Source organism: Cavia porcellus, unplaced genomic scaffold (genome assembly GCF_034190915.1).
Source record: "Cavia porcellus strain 051 isolate PalLab524CR breed Dunkin Hartley unplaced genomic scaffold, mCavPor4.1 scaffold_2, whole genome shotgun sequence".
Classification (NCBI taxonomy): Eukaryota; Metazoa; Chordata; class Mammalia; order Rodentia; family Caviidae; genus Cavia; species Cavia porcellus.
In genome coordinates this window covers 31,496,242-31,513,652 of record NW_026947485.1, presented here as the reverse complement: position 1 = coordinate 31,513,652, position 17,411 = coordinate 31,496,242, and the positions used below count along the sequence as shown (strand labels likewise).

The 17,411-nt window shown below is 40.7% G+C and overlaps 1 protein-coding gene across 4 annotated transcripts in view; it reads right to left on the bottom strand.

The window, feature by feature from the left end:
- The window catches only part of Chn2 (chimerin 2), a 270,609-nt gene that overhangs the window by 110,023 nt on the left and 143,175 nt on the right, over positions 1 to 17,411 (bottom strand). For all 4 annotated transcript variants that reach the window (XM_063239995.1, XM_063240007.1, XM_063239992.1 and 1 more), the window contains exon 3: positions 14,618 to 14,673. In XM_063239995.1, the coding sequence (XP_063096065.1) occupies positions 14,618 to 14,673 (56 nt within the window). The remainder of the gene's footprint in view (positions 1 to 14,617; positions 14,674 to 17,411) is intronic.

Sequence of the window (17,411 nt, the reverse complement as noted above, 5' to 3'; positions counted from 1 at the left end):
AGCAGATTAACTGAAATGGGAAAATCTATTCATCGCATCCAGTGTTTCAACATTTATATTTCCATGACATTTATAACCATCTGGAATATGGTACATTTCACCTGCTGGTTGTGATGGTCATTTTTATGTGTTAACTAGGGTAGGCCATGGGATGTACAGATTTCTGATTAAACATTATTTCTGGGTGTGTCTGGAAGAAGTTTTTCATGGAGAGAGGAGATTAAGCAGATAGCTCTCTCTGCTGGGAAGCTATCATCCACAAAAAAACAGAGGAAGGTTGGGTTTGCCCTCCCTCTGCCTGGCTGATCACATCTGTCTTCTCTTGTCCTTGGTATTTGTTCCTGGTTATCAGGTCTTCAGTGGGATCTACCGCACTGGCTCTCCAACTATCAGATTTTCCAACTATATCACTGGCTTTCCTTTGTATCCAGCTTGTGAATGACACATTGTGAGATTTCTTAGCTCCATAATTTCATGAGCTATTTATGACTTATAATAATTTCTCGATTTATTGGCTCTTTTTTCCCCTGGAGAACACTGATGTGGGTGAGGTATTTCATTTTGTTTTGTTTTTGTCAGTGTTTTCTATTTGAATGAAAGTCATAGGTCGGCACATTGTGTGTCTCTTAGTGTTACATCTCTAGAGCCCGTAACTGTGCTGGTATTTAGTCAGCACTCTGTAGTGTCTGAATGGAATACATGGAGACATACAAGCTTGCTTACTGCTGCACACACACTCTTGCTCCAACTCAGCCTCATTCCCCAGTTCACGTTCTTGACACATAACTCCCTATAGTTTCTGAAACACAGCCTTGTCATTCATAATTGTAGGTCATTCTTTAGCAGGCTGTTCCCTCTGCCTAGAATCATAATACTTGCTCTTCAAAGCTCTATACCATAACCTGGCAAAATCTCACTGATTTTAAAGCTGAGAGCTCAAACATAGCCTGAGAGGGGAGATCACCATTAGCTATTTCAAACCAGATCAAGTGTTGGTTCCTGTTTTCCCTCTGAATTTTATGAAGGGCTAGGTTAGAGCCATTCCACTCTTACAGGGATTAGAATTGTTAGCCTGTATGAGCTCCAGATGCGGGGTCTTTTGAGTGAAGGCCTCCTGTTTATTTCATCTCTGTTGCCTGGTAACCAGGTACGTGTCCTTCACAGACCACCACTTCATGAAACTGATGGCTCCACCACATTTACTATGTATCAGGCACTGTTTCTGGCGTTTTCTTTACATGTATTAATCTATTCAATCCTCATGAATACCCAGTAGATAAATGTTATGGTTTATACCTAGATGTCCCCTCAGAGCCTCATATGCTCATAGGTAGGGCTTTAGGGAGGTAACTGGATCATCAGAGCATAAAAATCATCAGAGAATTCGTCTACTGATGAGTTTATAGCTGACTTGCTGTTAAGAGATGGTATCCTGCCTAAAGAGGTAGGGGCATGGCCTTGAAGGGTTTATTTCTTCCTGGCTGCTCTTCACTTTCTCTCTTCTTCCTGGCACTATGCCAGGAGCCACCTGCCCTCTGTCACGCTGCCCTGCCATGCAGCCAGTTTTCTATAGACTGGAACCTCCATACACAATCACCCAAAACAACTGTCTGTCTTCCTTAAAGTGTGGGTGTCAGGTATTGTGTTCCAGTGATGAAAGTGACTAAGATAATAAGATCTACTAAACTCATTGCTAAAAAATGTATTAAATGTAAATGAATAGAAGCAGAGTGCAAAAGCAGTCCAAATCTCCCTGGACTGCTGAACCTAACTGACATGCTCCACTGCCCTGCGGTGCCTCCCTCTTATCCGCAGGGTGCCTGGAGACATCTTACTTCACATCACTCTCAAAGTCTTTGGATCAGCTTTTATTTCTATTCAGGGAAATCATCTTCCAATCATCTCCCTCCACCCTTCTTGGGGTGTGAAATTTACCCACAATGGTTTCTGTTACTCCCAATAGAATCCTGAGCGATATGTCTATCAAATCTAAATCTCCAGAGCCAGGTGTATGTCAGTCTTGCCAAGCCTCACAGGTGAGTCAGAATCACAGGCAGGATGGGGAAACACAACTTTAGGAAGTGGCTTAAAACATTAAGAGAACAAATGCCTTCCTCAAACCTTGGGACAACTTCCGAGGGCTATGTATGGATTTTCACTTGTCTCACAGTAGGCTTCCAGGAACACTGAAGGCTCACTCATGGAAGGCTTTTGCCTCTTAGGCATTCAGCTCTGCAGCTCAACTGCCAGGGGCTCATTTTAACCCACTCTCTCTTTCTGCATCTTCCTTGGCACTGTGATTTCTTGGATCTATGTGTTGCCTCCAAAAACTCACCATCAGGCCTCCTTGTTTGGACAAGTCAATTAGGCCACCTGCTTGGCTCTGACCTGACACTATCTTGGCTGGAACTCTGTCCTCAGCTTCTGACATCCAAGGAAAATGGCTGCTTCCTCCCACCAAGCCAATTCCCACGGAGGCCATATTGGTCAGGCTGGCTGGCTTCCCACCAGGCAGGGCAGTCAAACCCAATGGGCTGGGCTGTCCATCCTCCAGTACTTCCAACAAATACAATATCTCACAAAGAGATGTCAAAACCCAGAATCTAATCGTACATAAATTTTTTTCTTAATAACTAACCTCAAATATCTTTTGCTTCAATTTATGTTTCTTTCCTTTCTTGAGTCTTCAGTGAAAATGAGAATCTGTGATTATTCACTAAAGAATAGAGATCCCATTATTAAAAGCCATCCCTGTGCCATCCGATTGCCTGTTCTTCCTCAAACCAAAGAATCCTTGTTCTTTTAACCTTTTCTAATAAGCCCCACTTTCCAATCCTTAATTCATCTTCATTATTCTCTGAACTCTCTTTAAATTCTCCACATACCTCTTAGGCTCAAAGAGCTTGAAGAATCCAATAGAATCGAATCGAATCAAGGGAAGACTAACACTGCTGCTGTTTCTAGGGAGAAAGGATTGAGTGAGCACATACGTTTAATTCCTCTCTCCTGTTAGTAAATTCCTTCCTTCCAAGCTTAATGGTACTTGGGTTAAGTGGTGCTATGTGTACTTTGGACAAATCAAAGAATATCTGTCATTCTTATTCTTCTGCCAGAAATTTTGTTTTCTTCCCTCTCTTCGAAATGCCAAAGTATTGTATGTCCAAAGCTGATGGATAAAATTGATAAACCCAAAGAGAGAGAAAGGAGGGGAGAATGTGGGAGATGACAGAAATGGAAGACTTGGGAGGTGGTAACCTTTTTTGCATTAGAGATTCCCGCAGAGGATTTTTAGACAGATTCTTCTCCACTACTATCATCTCCCTACAATGAAATTTTAATACTACAATGACTAGGCCATATGTCTGTTCATGTTCTCCACATATATTTGGGCTTTAGATACAAAGAAGCATTTTTTGAATGCCCCTATTGAATTTCTCCTGGGGGTGATATAAGCCATATCTAGAATTCATAGTTCAGTGAACTTTTTATAGCCTTCAAAATTCTCTACATACATTCTTCTAGCAGGAAGGGAGGCTCTATGGATTTTCGCCCTTGGGGATGAGAAAGAGTAGCTAATTTGTTCCCCTAACTCACCAGAGCCAGCAACAGATTCAGGGTTGAAACCAGTCCTTGAACTCAGCTGCAGTGTTCATTGCTCAATACCATAAAGATGCCATAACATCCAGGAGGTTGTTCTCTACTATTTTTTAAAAAAGAACTTAATTTAACCTTTCTAAAACATGCACTCTCCTCAAAATAATTCCCACTGTGGAAATAAATGAAAGGGAGAAGGTGCTTTATTAATGTTTGTCCTGGCCTCCAACCATGCTTTCCCTGACACACTCTCTAGTCCATGTTACAAATTCTGGAGCATGGCTAATGGGCTCCCAGCAGCTCTGACACTCAGTGCTGCCCCGCCTGGGAAGGCTGGGCACCCAGGAGAATGACTTTGTTTCTGGGCCACAGCAGCTTGCTCTGCCTGCCAAACAGTTTTATTTTTCCTTTTTGATATTTTAGTATGAAAGTCTTCATATGTAAAAAGTGGAAAGATCTGTACAACAAACATACACATCATTTAGATTCTACATTACTTTATGTCATATGTTTACGTTCGAGAGCTCTTTATCATTTACCAATTCAACTCTTTAAAAATTTATTTTGAAGTTGCAGAGATAACATTCTTCCCTCTAAATACTTCAGCATGCAAAGCACTAGCCAGAATTCTATATTGTGTAGACTTTTAATAAGAGGGCAACTCCAGCTTTGTTTCTAAAATGGAAGAAAATGAGCATAATTCACATGCTCAGGTACTGTCATCAAATAACAGTTCCATACACCCCTTAAACTCCTGCTTACGGGGCACTTTTTCTAACAGGCTGCCATTATTTGGCAAGGGACAAAGTGACCGGGAGAAAGCAGGTAAACGACCAGCTGCTTCTTGTGACCCTTTTGGCCTCTTCCACAAAGAAGTGTGCTACACATGAAGGCCAAACTGTTTCTTACAATGGCTTGAAATAAAATTCTTCCTAAGTTACAAAGCTGGAATTTCCTTTTTTTCACTGGCATTATATAGTATTTGACATATGTTAGAAATTCAAGACCAATTCTTCCAATATATAAATGCGAGGCCAACTTAAAGTGCTTTACACATATTAACTCACTCTTCAAAGTTATTATTAGTACATGACTGACGGTCAGCAAATTTTTTTTCTGCCAAAGTGGTAAACAGTTTAGGCTTTGAGGAACATACTGTTTCTGTCACAAGGACTCAGCTCTGCCACGGTAACATGAAGGCAGCCAGATAATATAGGGAAAAATGAGCACTGCTGTGTGCTAACAAAACCTTATTACAAAACCAACCCAGTAGTTTAGGGGCTGGGGATTTAGCTCAGCGGCATAAGCAAGCAGGCAGTCGTGAGTTCAATCCCTGGTACCGATAAAAAGGAAAAAGACAAACAAAACAAAACAAAACCCAGTAGTTTGTTAACAGCTCTGTTGGACTAGCAAATGTGAGCTCTGTTCTCAAAAACTCAGGTTCAGGACATCTTACAGTTAGCTCAAAACTGCAAGCTCAGAGCTTGCCAATGACCCCTAGGCCTTTTTATTTAATGGGGAGTCCAATCATGTGTGCATGCCTCTTCATTCACTGTACTTGGTAGAAAGAGTCATAAACTTTTAAACTATGGTATCCTGATGTTAACTTTAAAAATCACGATGAACCAAGGCACAACATGGCTGAGTTGTACTGTTTAACAACCGAAACTACTGAAACACGATGAAGTTTGATCTGCATCCTTGACTCAAAAGATGCAGGTGAGACAGCAAGAAGAGTCTTTGAAAAGCCATGGAGCCCTGAGGATTACCACAGAGCAAAGGGAGGCCCTGCAGTGTCATTACACACTTGTTAGAAAAACCCAGGGAGAAGCAGGAACAATTCACCCCACAATTCATGTGTGATTATTTAGAAGGACACAAGGTGCTAGATGGCAACCAATATGATTTGTTGGGTGGGGCCAAGGCTATTTAACTTCCTGCCATGCTAGGTAGGGGTATGACACTGGACATGTAAATAAGGAGGAGGAAAGAGAGACCATCACTAAAGCAAAGCTTGCTACTCTGCCCAACAGGACAGGGAGGTCCTATGTATGTAAAGCTCATGTCAAGTCAAATTGTGTTCTCTCAAAGGGCATAGCCAGCGCTGACTGATTACCACCAGTTGTTCAGTTGGTATCAGTCTGGAAACATCACAGGAGAGGAAAGAGGTAGGACTGGGAGAGTCTGGCTTTTATTTGCACCTAAAATCACTTAAAGTCTTGAATTGATAAATGGTCATTAAGCACACAGATGATCAGCCGGGTGAAGGAGTTAATACACTGGGAAATAGAAATGTGATTTAAAAGTATTCCTGACATAATGATAATGAGTTTATTGTTTTTTTAATGTAGAGGTCCATTCAAAGTACAAGAAAGTCTAGTAAAGATGCTTTATACATAACCACAGATGAGAAAAATATCTAATACATCTAAAAAGTGCTGGGGTTCTTAATAGTATACACTGAATATGAATGAATGTAGATCTATCTATCAATAGATAGATAGATACAGATATTTCTTCTTATTAGAACTGAGTAGTTTTGCCAAGTGGCAAAAAAAAAAAAAACCCACATAACCCTAGAGATATTAATCCAGAAAAACAGGTGGGGCTGGAGGCAGGAGATCAAGCTAAATTAAGGAATGACCCAATCCTGCCATTCATACTTGGTCCCTGAATCATAACAGAATGTGGAAAAGTCAGATGCAGAAAAGAGGAAAGTTGAAGCATTTTTAAAGGGTGGGAAATTACAACTGGGAGACTACAGACAGAAGAAATGAAGGAGGCTAAGCGAGGACTTGGTGAAATGTCTAGCATGTTTCTGGGCAAAGAGAATTATTATCAACAACAAAAAATCTCGATTCCTCTATCGTAGCACATAGGATTAGTATCTGAAATAGAAAATCCGAGAGAAGCAAGACCAGTCATTAGAATGGTGCTCCTGATACGTGAAGAGCTCCTGCAGAGCTTTTTAAAGCACGAGTGTGTAAGGTGGCATCTCCAAAGTTTCTGATTCAGGAGGCCTGAAGTGAACCAGAAAGTGTGCGTTTTTGACAAGCTCCCAGGAGACACCTTTGTTGCTATGACACTGGGACCTCACTTTAAGAACAACTGGGTTAGAAGCCCGGGAAGTGGACCTTCATTGTTAGACTTTGCCCTCTGCCCCTCCCCTGTTGCTTGTCCCTTTTTCTCCTGTGTGAATCATAGCGGAGAATAATCTCTCACGGTGGAGTGGGGGGTTGCTTCAGGGAATCACATACATGAAATCGTCAACCCTGCTCAGGCACAGTAAGTGTACCATACAGGTTAGCTCTCATTTCTATCAAAAGACTGACAATAGCAAACAGGCAGCTGCAATTGGGGAGTCATAGTCAAGTTGGGGCCATCTGAGATTGCACCAGATGGCACATTCGTCTGATGGAAAATAAAGTCAATGTTAGAAATTGGTTTTCAACCATCTCAGTGTTTGGCCAGCCAGGCCATGTTCCCCTGGGACACATGGCTGTTTGGGGTAAAGTGCAGCCAGTCGTTCTCAGCACTGTTTCTCAGTTACAGTTTAACCAGGTGAGCAAAATCCTGAAGCATGTCTATACAAGCCCACCAGCGCACCCAGGGCTGTGCACCTGCTCCTTCTCCTAACAGGTGGCCGTGGCTGTCCTGGCAATCTTGTGGGGCCTGACCTCTGAGCACAGACCAGACATGCAATGAGCCCCTGTTCTGTTGGATTATTGTCTTCATCTGTTTCCTGCTTCTACAACAGAACCCCACGGAGTGTGTCATTTATAAACAATAGAGATCTGTCCAGCTCACGGATCTGGAGGCTGCAAATCCAAAAGCAAACCTTTGTTAAGGGCTGTAGTGCTGCGTCCTAACAGGGCAGAACGGCAAGTGAAGAAGTACAAAACACAAAGGAAAAATGAGGCCTGACTCACCCTGTTTATTTAGTAACCACCATCTGAAAAGTCCCACTTGTCAACACTAGCATGTTGGCAGTTAAATTTCAAGAGGAATTTTGGAGGGGACATTTAAGCAATAGGAGCACTGTAAGACTTCCGAGTGCCAGGACTCTGTCTCAGCTGGATGACTCCGTCCTACCCCTACCCCTATCTAGGGTGACACTGTCATCAGCTGGAGGTGACAAGGCCCATGCTATAATGCAGATGTTACCAGTTGCTGTTGGTTTTCCTAAAACTACGAACTACACAGCACAGTATCCCATCTGTAGTATCATATAAATAATAGAATATACATTTAAGGTAGATGTTAAGAAATACAAATCACCTGGTGAGATTACATTCCATGAGATGTACCTTGTTTTAAAACATTTATTTTCAATGAATAAAAGAAGAAAAGGAGGAAGAACTTAGAATAGCAGAGAATGCCTTTGAATTTACTTAAAACCTGTGACTTAAAATGTATCAAGCTGGTCGAGAACGATTTGGCCAGTCATTGTGGCTTGTTAACATCTCCCAGTCTCTGTCCAATCTCCCGTTTTTCTTCAGTCCACTGGTAGGGAGGGCAGTGTAGGCGTGGCCTGTGCTGGGCTTCTCCAGCCCCTCCTCCTGTTCTGAGCCAATCTGATCTGACCTGTGTGAGAGCTGGGCCTCCACAGCCCTGCCCCCTGCTTGTGATTTCACCTTTGAAATGTCTGTACATGCTCCAGGAGCACTTCACAAGGTCTGTATTATCTTAGAAGAGGTTCAAAGTATTCCAAAAAGAGTGAATTCTTCTTTTTTGGCAGGGGCGTGGTGGGAGGATCAAAGTAATTGTCAATAAGAAATTAAATATTTACTCAAAGATTGATTTATCATTAGGGGAAAACCCCTCATATGTCAAAATCTTTTTTTGTAACACTAAGTTTACTAGAAATGAATACTATACTATAGTAAGTATAAAACCAAAGCAAGTCTAGCTCAGGACAAATTCACAACAAGTGAAAGGGCTGTTTGTATTAGCGTGGGAGATGAAAGCCTGGGAGGAAAAATTGGTGGAAAAGCCCTTTATTCTTGGTTGTGTCAATATTAAAAGGATAAAAGGAGACTAGTGAGGAAGGTCTAGGATGAAAAGAATAGAAATATTTCTTACCATGGAAGAAATAGCCTTCTGATTACTACATATAAAGCCAATGAAAGGGTAATGAGATTGATTTTTGTTTGTGGCCTGTAAGATCAATCTTGTGACTTTAGAGACATATCTTCCCTGGATTACTTGAGTCCGTACAGTTTTCATGTTCCACCAAATGCATTTTGCTTTAAAACATTTATTTTCAATGAATAAAAGAAGAAAAGTGTGGGGGCGGTGAGGCTGTGGAATAGTAAAGAGCCCCTTTGGGTTTACTTAAAATCTATGATATGAAATGTACTAAGCTAGTGAAGAATGGTTTGGCAAATCATTACGGTTTGTTAACATTTTTCAGACATGGCCAAGCCAAAATAGATGCCTAAAGCCACAAACTGTGAAGTCTAGGTGTGATTAATAAAAATTTAAAAGGCACTATGAAGAAAGAGAATGCTTTTGTAGGTTTCAAAGAACAGTTCTACGAATAGAAGTGAAAAGGATGCGGTGGGTAGATATTGAGATACACCCAAAACTAGAAAAATGCACAAAAGTGGAAGGGATATTTGAAGTTAAAATAATATAGTGAGGGACTGCTGTGATTTAAGATTGGACATTGTCACCTGTGCTTTTTCTAACCTCTGACGATCAAGAAAAAAGCTGATTTGCAATCATAAATGCTGGAAACCAGTTTTACAATCCAGTCTTGCAACAAAAAATTCTCAAATAGATTATTTTATGGCAACGGAGAAAGGAAATAAAGTTGCATACAATGGAGACAATGGAAAATAATAGCATGTAATTTTATTTCTCTCTTTTGGAATTGTTTTTTATAATCCCATATTCACAGCAGCAATTTCAAAAAAGAAAAATGACACCAAATCATTTACAGTCACAAAAGAATTTCTGCTTATTTGGTGTATCTTTTAGGCAAATCTCATGGAATTTAACTTTCAGTTAGTCATGCAAGTAAATCTTGACATTTTGGCCTTTTGGAGAGACCAGAAAGAAACTTGGATTATTCCAGGAAAAAAAAAAATATTTGTCTGCGTTTAAGTAAGTACCTTAACAACTGCCAAAAGTCCAACTGGCTACCCTAATAACAGCATTGAGTAAACCTGATATGTTATTAGTAATAATTTGAGGACTCTAAGTTCCTTACGTTAGCGTTCCCTATCCATTTTTTCCATCATTTTTCTCTATATTTAAGGATTACCCACTGATGCTGGGCTACTCTCAATGTCAGGGATATACCTATGATTAAAACTGATGAGGTTCCTGGAGCATGACTCCTCCGGGACGGGGATGCCAGCAACATTCAAACACCTCCTCACTCCATAGCTGTGTTTTCTTTTTCTGTAGTTTCACTTACCCACAGTCAACCATCATGTGCAAATGTTCTGGAAAATTCTAGAAATAAACCATACATAAGCTCAAAACAACCTGTATTACAGTTTATTATATTTTATTATTGCTTATGGTTGTTCATCTTTTATTGTGCCTAACTTATAAAATTTCACTATAGGTGTGTATATATGTATAAAACCTAGTATAGGATATGAGGGCTTAGTACTATCTGATGTTTTAGTCAGACTCAGAGTATCTTGGAACATATGCCTTTCAAATAGGAGGGGATTACTGTACTCCAGACAAAATAAACAGGACATACGACTTCACTGAGTGTTAGAGAGGTGCTAATTTTCATGGGGTTCAAGGAGCACCTCCATTATTGGGTGACATTTGATCTGCAACCTTGACATACATAATCCAGGGACAAGAATTCTAGCCAAAGGAAAGTGCAGAGGCTCTATGGTAGCAACACTGGTTTGTTCAATAAATGGGAACAGAGGACAGTAAAGCTGAAAGGCAGGACGGTTTAAGAAAGCTAACACAGACTATTGCATAAGCTGCACCGTGGCTCACAAGCATAGCAAAACGTTTGACTGTTATTCCAAGGGCAATGAGAAGCTACAGGAAGGTGTGAATTATATTCAACAATGGAAAAAATAATGATTAGGCTCCTGGTACATGACTAGACTGCAACTCTGTGTGTGTGTGTGTGTGTGTGTGTGTGTGATAATGTGGCTGCACAGAAGGTGTCAAGAGTGCAAGGTCAGGTGGGGGTTGCTGATCTGAACAAGTCCAAGCTGGACAAGTGGCAGAAAACATACAGTTGGTCACAGAAGTGAAGGAAAGTAGGCGCATGCAAGGCAGACCGCAGGTGGAACTGACACTCATTATAATGGAGAACGGGGTGAGGGTGGGAACAAGAGAGCCCAGATCTATGTCAAACGTCACTGAAGGCCTGAGAGCCTTTTACCTGCAGAGGTCAAGCAGCCAGATGGAGAGAGATGTTTGGGCCCCAGGGGGGAGGTCTTAGCTAGAAAAACAAATTTGGGATTCAATATTCCGCCCGATTCTTGGCAGAACACTCAGGCACACATTTGGCAATTAATAAATGCTTATGAATTGGCTGATTGATAATGGACAGAAAGGGCAGGTGAGAATTTTGAATCCTGGAAAATGTTTTGAATCTCTTGGCAAGAAGCATTCAGGATATGGCTGCAGAGTGCCAGGAGCCGCCGCGGCTCAATAAATATTAATTCACAATGATGAATCTCAAGAAGCGATGAGCAGTTATTACAGCAGCTGACCTGCCTGACCTACCTGGCACCAGTGCCATTATTCAGCTGCTTGCACCTTCTGTTCCTTATCCTCAGTATCTTTTCTTCTGGTGGTTTAAATTTTGACCTGGGTGTCTAGCTTTGTTCTTTATCTCCGCCACTTTGCCCTTGTATCAGGGCATCCCGTTGCCTGTTCCCGGTGACTGTCTCTGAGCCTGTGCTTTACAAGTTTCTGAATCATGTATGTTAAATAGCTATTATGTGTCAGGTACCATAGTAGACATTTGGCAGTAGACATTTGGCTGCAAAGTAGATGTTTATACCTTTGGGTTTGGCTTTCATCTGCATGGGGGTGTACGTGGCTGGCTCTAGGTCAGATAAGCACTGGCAGAACAAGAAGTCAAGACAAATCCAACTTGACTGTGCAGCTGAACAACCTGCATTCTACAATTTCCAGCTTGTTGCATTTTGCCTGCTGAATTTATCTGTATCCTCGTGTTACCCAGTTCCCAGTAGAGTTCATCATGAAGCTGGTGTGTGTCCTAGCAATCAGTTACCTAGTCAGGTTTGCCTGAGCCTTTACCTTGTGGTATAAGGGTTTCCCATCTCTGCAGTGCACACTTCACTTGGCACTCTAATGTGGGTACTGACTCTGTGAACTTGAGGATCTTGGGAGAGACTATAGTCCAGGAAGGGAGTCTCAGAGAGACACAGAGAATGGAGATACTACAGCCACCAGGCAGGACCAGGGAAGAGGAGGTGGGGATTATGAGCTGGGGATTATGGAGAAAGACAGCAGAACTTTGTATAACACGAAGATGTGCACTCTTCCTAGCTAGCTAAGAAGAGATTAAAGAAGAAATATACATCCAGAATCATAATTCATTGTTCCAACAAAAAAGAGGCTATGATTGTGTAAATGTATTAATCAAGTGTTAATCAAATGTATTAATCAATTGATCTTACTGCCACTTACTCTAACAGGAGGCTGCCTATCTTCATGAGGCACAAACCCTCAGCTGGCAGGTATGTGACAAGGAAAAGACATTTAACTAAACACTGCCCATGGCAGGAGCAATGATCTCCCCTGCATCTAACATCAAGGCAGTGCCGCCACTCACAGGGGATCAAGTCCCAGGAGGCCCAGCGATTTGAGCAGGAATTAGTTGCGGTTACCATCTCACCAGAGGACAATGTGAGTCAAGGCCTAGCTGTCAGCTGGCACTCATCTGAGCTGTACCCGTTCTTCCAGCAAACTTTATTGGCTTACACCTGCTGGCTGGCCGGGCCTCGTGCTGTCTACTGAGGACGCAGAGCTGATGAAAATTCACATCAGGCTCCATAGCAGAAATGGGACATGAGATTTCTAGAGGCCATCAACCTATGTGTCAAGCATCAACCAGGCCTTGCTTATCAGTGAATCACATTGGTTCATGTGGCTAAAAGGTTGAAAGACTGGTTTAGAAGACAAGACAAGGGGAAACGCTACATATGCACTATAACCTTTTAATTATAGGAGATGGTGATGGCTGGGTGGCATTAAATAAACATATGGTTCACTCTTCATCCACTGAAAGTCTGTAAAGTTTTGCTTGAACACTAGGAAGAGTTTCTTTGATAAACACCTGAATCCACCCATCTCATCTGCTCACAGTCCATCTGCCTCAAAAGGCAATTGACATGGTTGTGAGGATTCTAGGAAACAAAGAGCCTCTGTCTCTTTCTTTCTTTTTCTCCTCTTACTTTCTTTCTTTTTCCTCCTCCTCCTCCCTCTTTTTATCTCCTTCTCCTTTCCACCCTCTCCTCCTGCACTCCCCCTATACTCACCCAGAGGTGAAACCTTAAATATGTATTTGGTTACATCATAATTTTGTTCTCTTTCATTATGAATGCTCAAGATGCCAATAGCCAGACTCTTTGTTGTATTTCCAACACCTCCTACACAAAAGCTGAAAGACGCAGACTCTCCATTTGTATTGCTGAATGAATAAATGAATATTTACCAGTCCCTAGGGTTTCAAACATTGGTGCTCAGTCTTGCCTAGTGAATTCTTGTTAATAACTCTAGATAGAGGTCTTAGTTACATTCTAATTTCACAAATATTCTTTTCCTTGAGATATCTAAGCCCACTGCACCACTGCACACGGTTATAGTTTTTCTAATGGAGAAACACTGAATGAAACAATGAATGAGCAGAAGAATTTTGAGTAACTTGATTCATAATTTTTAATGAAAAACCCTTAAGTGGTATATTTCATTTATGTCTATGTATTTATCTTATTTTTCCTTATTTGAATATTACTGAATATCCAAAGAACAAGAGAATGCAGAGCTAATGATACAAGAAGAGACACTAAATAAATTGGAACTCATAATGGATATTTTTCATAATCATCAGCAATATTCCTGGGATGAAAAAGTCTATTCTATTCTATATTAAACACAAGATAGCTTTATGAATGTAAGCATCTTCCATAGGAGAAAACTTGATATAGAAAAATTTATTGAACTGTGGTAAGATAGGTCTGGATAGTTATCTAAGTCTTTGAAACAGGTTCAAAACCAGACCCAGCAAGCACTGAAGTTCAAGGTTCCCTCCCAAAAGTGCTGGAATCGGAGCCCTTCCCCCGGAGAGTGTGCATCCACACTACTTTAAAAGCTCTCTGCTACTCTATATTTCATCAAAGTCATAACAAAACAAGCAAGGGCTCATGGGCCTTTAGTTCGAAGGATATTAGCTTGGGTATTAAAGAATCTGGTCAGGATAAAAATAGAAAAATCGAGCCTTAGCCATGCCTTTCAAATCTCCCTGGTGTTCCAGGTGGTTAGAAAAGAAGCTGGTGAAGCCAGGGTAGGGAGAGGTCTGCAGCTGCTCCCTAAACTTAAAAACCCTGTCACTTTTCACGTAAAGATATTTTGTTTTCAAATGTTATATAAATACGGCAACACATAAAGGTTTGCTAAACATGAATATTAAACCTCAATACTTATTCTCTCTGTTGAAAATATTTCACAATTTAAAAATAATAAAAGAATGAAAATTATGGTAATAAAAAATAACCTGACCAAAATACACATTTTGGGAATTTACAAAGGATATATAATTCCTTCTGCAGTGGTTAAAAATGCAAGACATCTGATTCTAAATTAGTCTGTAAATACTTTTAAAATAACATTGAAATTGATTTTAAAATATAGACTATTAAGATGTTAAATTCAGCGACACTCTAACAAATGCTAATAGAAATCAACTCCTAGGAAACCTGAAATTCCCCTGACATAAACATATAGTGCTGACAAATTCATCATATTTAACAAGGTGTACTGGAAATAACTGAGCACTGACCTCCCGAGGACAAATGATCCTCTTGGGACGAGGTGCCTCTTGCTGTAGCTGATATACTGCCAAAAAAAAGAGAAAAAAGACAGAAAGAAAAGAAAGATAATTATAATTAGGAAAACTGCAACATATACCAACATGCCTTCAAATATTCCCACCTACACCCATCTACAGAACTTGCAACTGCAGCTATGAGAAACAAAGAAGATACAGGCACATTTTCCAGACTGAGTTAAGTCACATCATTTATATGGAAATTATTTACCATGAACATAAACTGGCAAAATTGATTTTTTTCATTCTTCTAAGGCCAATTGAGCTTTGTAATTGTTACTGGCATTGTTCATTTTATGGCTTTCTTGGAAGATGAGATACAACTAAAAGTCTTTTGACTGTTTTAGAGAGGAAATTCTACTTGTGAGTACCTGAATACTAAGATAGTGTAATAGGATTCGTGAATTGAAGTGCCAACGTCTTGACATAGCAGGTAAAGACCTGGCCTTAGGAGTGCCATTCTCTGAAGTGTTACAGTTATGTACAAAGACGGTTGATTTCTGTGAATGAATGAAACACCATGACGTCTCTCACCCCATCTCTCCTTCCTCCTCCCTTTCCATTTTGCCTTTCTTATCACTGGATTCTCATCTATTTGATTCTGCCCTATTTGTCATCCTTTTTTGGGGGGCCCTTTCAAATCCTAAATAATAATAACTCTCTCCTAACTTATTTTAATGACCGATTTTCATCCCTCCATCTGGAGGGATGCAGGTAATTATTTTTGTATACAATTAATTTATCAGACTATTGCTTGTGATTATTCAGACTACAAGTGATTTTTCTGCTGTTCAGTTAATATGACTCTCTGACACACACATGTATCATTTGCACGCACACACACCACACACACACTGGAGGTGGATGTTTAAACAAGTGCTCTACCACTGAGCTAATACCCCCAGGCCTGATTATTTCTTATAGAGGGAAAATCTACCCTATGTCGGTATCCTGGATGCTATTTCAATGAAAACGGGTAGAAAGCAAACCAATTTGATCTTTAAGAGGGAAGAAATTATTTTAGATAAAATAAACCTACCAAAAGTTAAAAATCAGTTTTTCTAGAAAATATAAGAAGATAGGCACAAATTTATGATTTATTTTTTGACCTAAAAATAAAAAAGAATTTTAATGGAAGAACAGTCATATGGAAATTGATAAGAAAATATGTTATATTTATGGCTATAGAACAATTATGGCTCCCTGATTATTTCAGCTCAACATAGCTGTTTTCTACCTAATGAATTGTACAGTCCTGAGCTTTAGCACACAGGAGAAACTATCCCACTCTCCCACAGCATCAATGAGCCACATTTAGTCAGTGTAGACTGCCCATACCACCGATGATACATGTGTCACTTAAGGACAACTATACTCAAGTATAAAAGGAATGCAGAATTCAACACAGCCTTCTGGCTCAGAAAGATGCCAAAATGACAAACAAATAAAGGGGGCTTCTATCTCCCTGCTTTCTTGGAAAAAGAGTGTAAAGGTCCTAACACACCAATGCATGGAAAGAGGGACTGGCTGGAGGGAAGGTGGGCCGCCTCGCACACAGATGGTCACCAGTGAGTGCACACTGCTCAGCTTGTGCCTGCATTTCCCTTGGCTTCCTTGGCATCATGTACCCTGGTTCTCCTCCTACTCTGGTTTTTCTTTTCCCATATCTGTTGCTGACTTCTCCCCTCTGCCCACCCATTGATCACAGGAGACCCCCAAGGCTCATCACAGAGCCCGCCATGCTCCCTCCTCCTCCTCAGGACTTGGCTCTACCATTGAAACATCATGATCATCTCCATGCAGAAAGTTTACAACTCTGCTCAGGTCCCTCCTGCCACTCCAGACTCTTCCTGATTTTCTCAAAGGGAGCTCAAATTCTACATGCTGAAAGTTAAACTTAGGGTTTTTCCCTTCCACTGTAAGCCTGATTTCCCGGTATTTACCCCAGAACCACCATCCGTGATTTCCCCAGCCAGCACACGGGATCACACCCATGACACCTCGTGTTGTCAGCTGGGCATCAGGCCTGTCAATCTGCTTTTTCTCAGGTCTGCTCACTCCTCTCCTTCAATATCACTAATGTCCTATTTCAAGCTCTAGACTTGAACTCCTTCTACCTGCTCTCTGCCCAGTAGTGACCACAATGACCGCTTAAAATGTCAGTGAGGTCATGCCTCTTCCCCTCAAAAGCTTCTGTGGCCTCTTACTGCCTTTGGGTGAAGATCAACGCCTTTAGCATGCTGTGATGCACTAGTGGTCTTGCTTCTGACTACTTTTTCAACTGCTCCATGTCTGCCACTCTCTTCTTGGTCCAAGTTAGTTTCATATCCTTTCCTAATGCACAGTGCTCCATTCAATCTCACACACTTTTTACACGCTATTTCTTCTGTCTATGGTACCCTCCTCCCCTCTCTCTCTGCCTCTCCTTATTTGCCCCTGGGTACTATGACTTTAGTTCAAATATCAAGTTTTGGAGAAGTCCTTCTCTCTTATACCAGACTCAAAGACATTAACCTATTTTATGTTCTTATAATCCACCATACTTTACTTTATGTAATTTATCCATTATAATTCTGTAGTTATTGATATGAGTTCTAAAAGAAAAAATCCCTCTTTTCACCAATGTTGCAGTCTTGTATCCTTAACAATTGTTGGGTCTTGTGGATGTAGATATAAATAAACTCATAGCCTCTGTTTTTAAAGAATCTTATCCATTTTTGAGGAAGATAAAGAAAGTAGAATATTT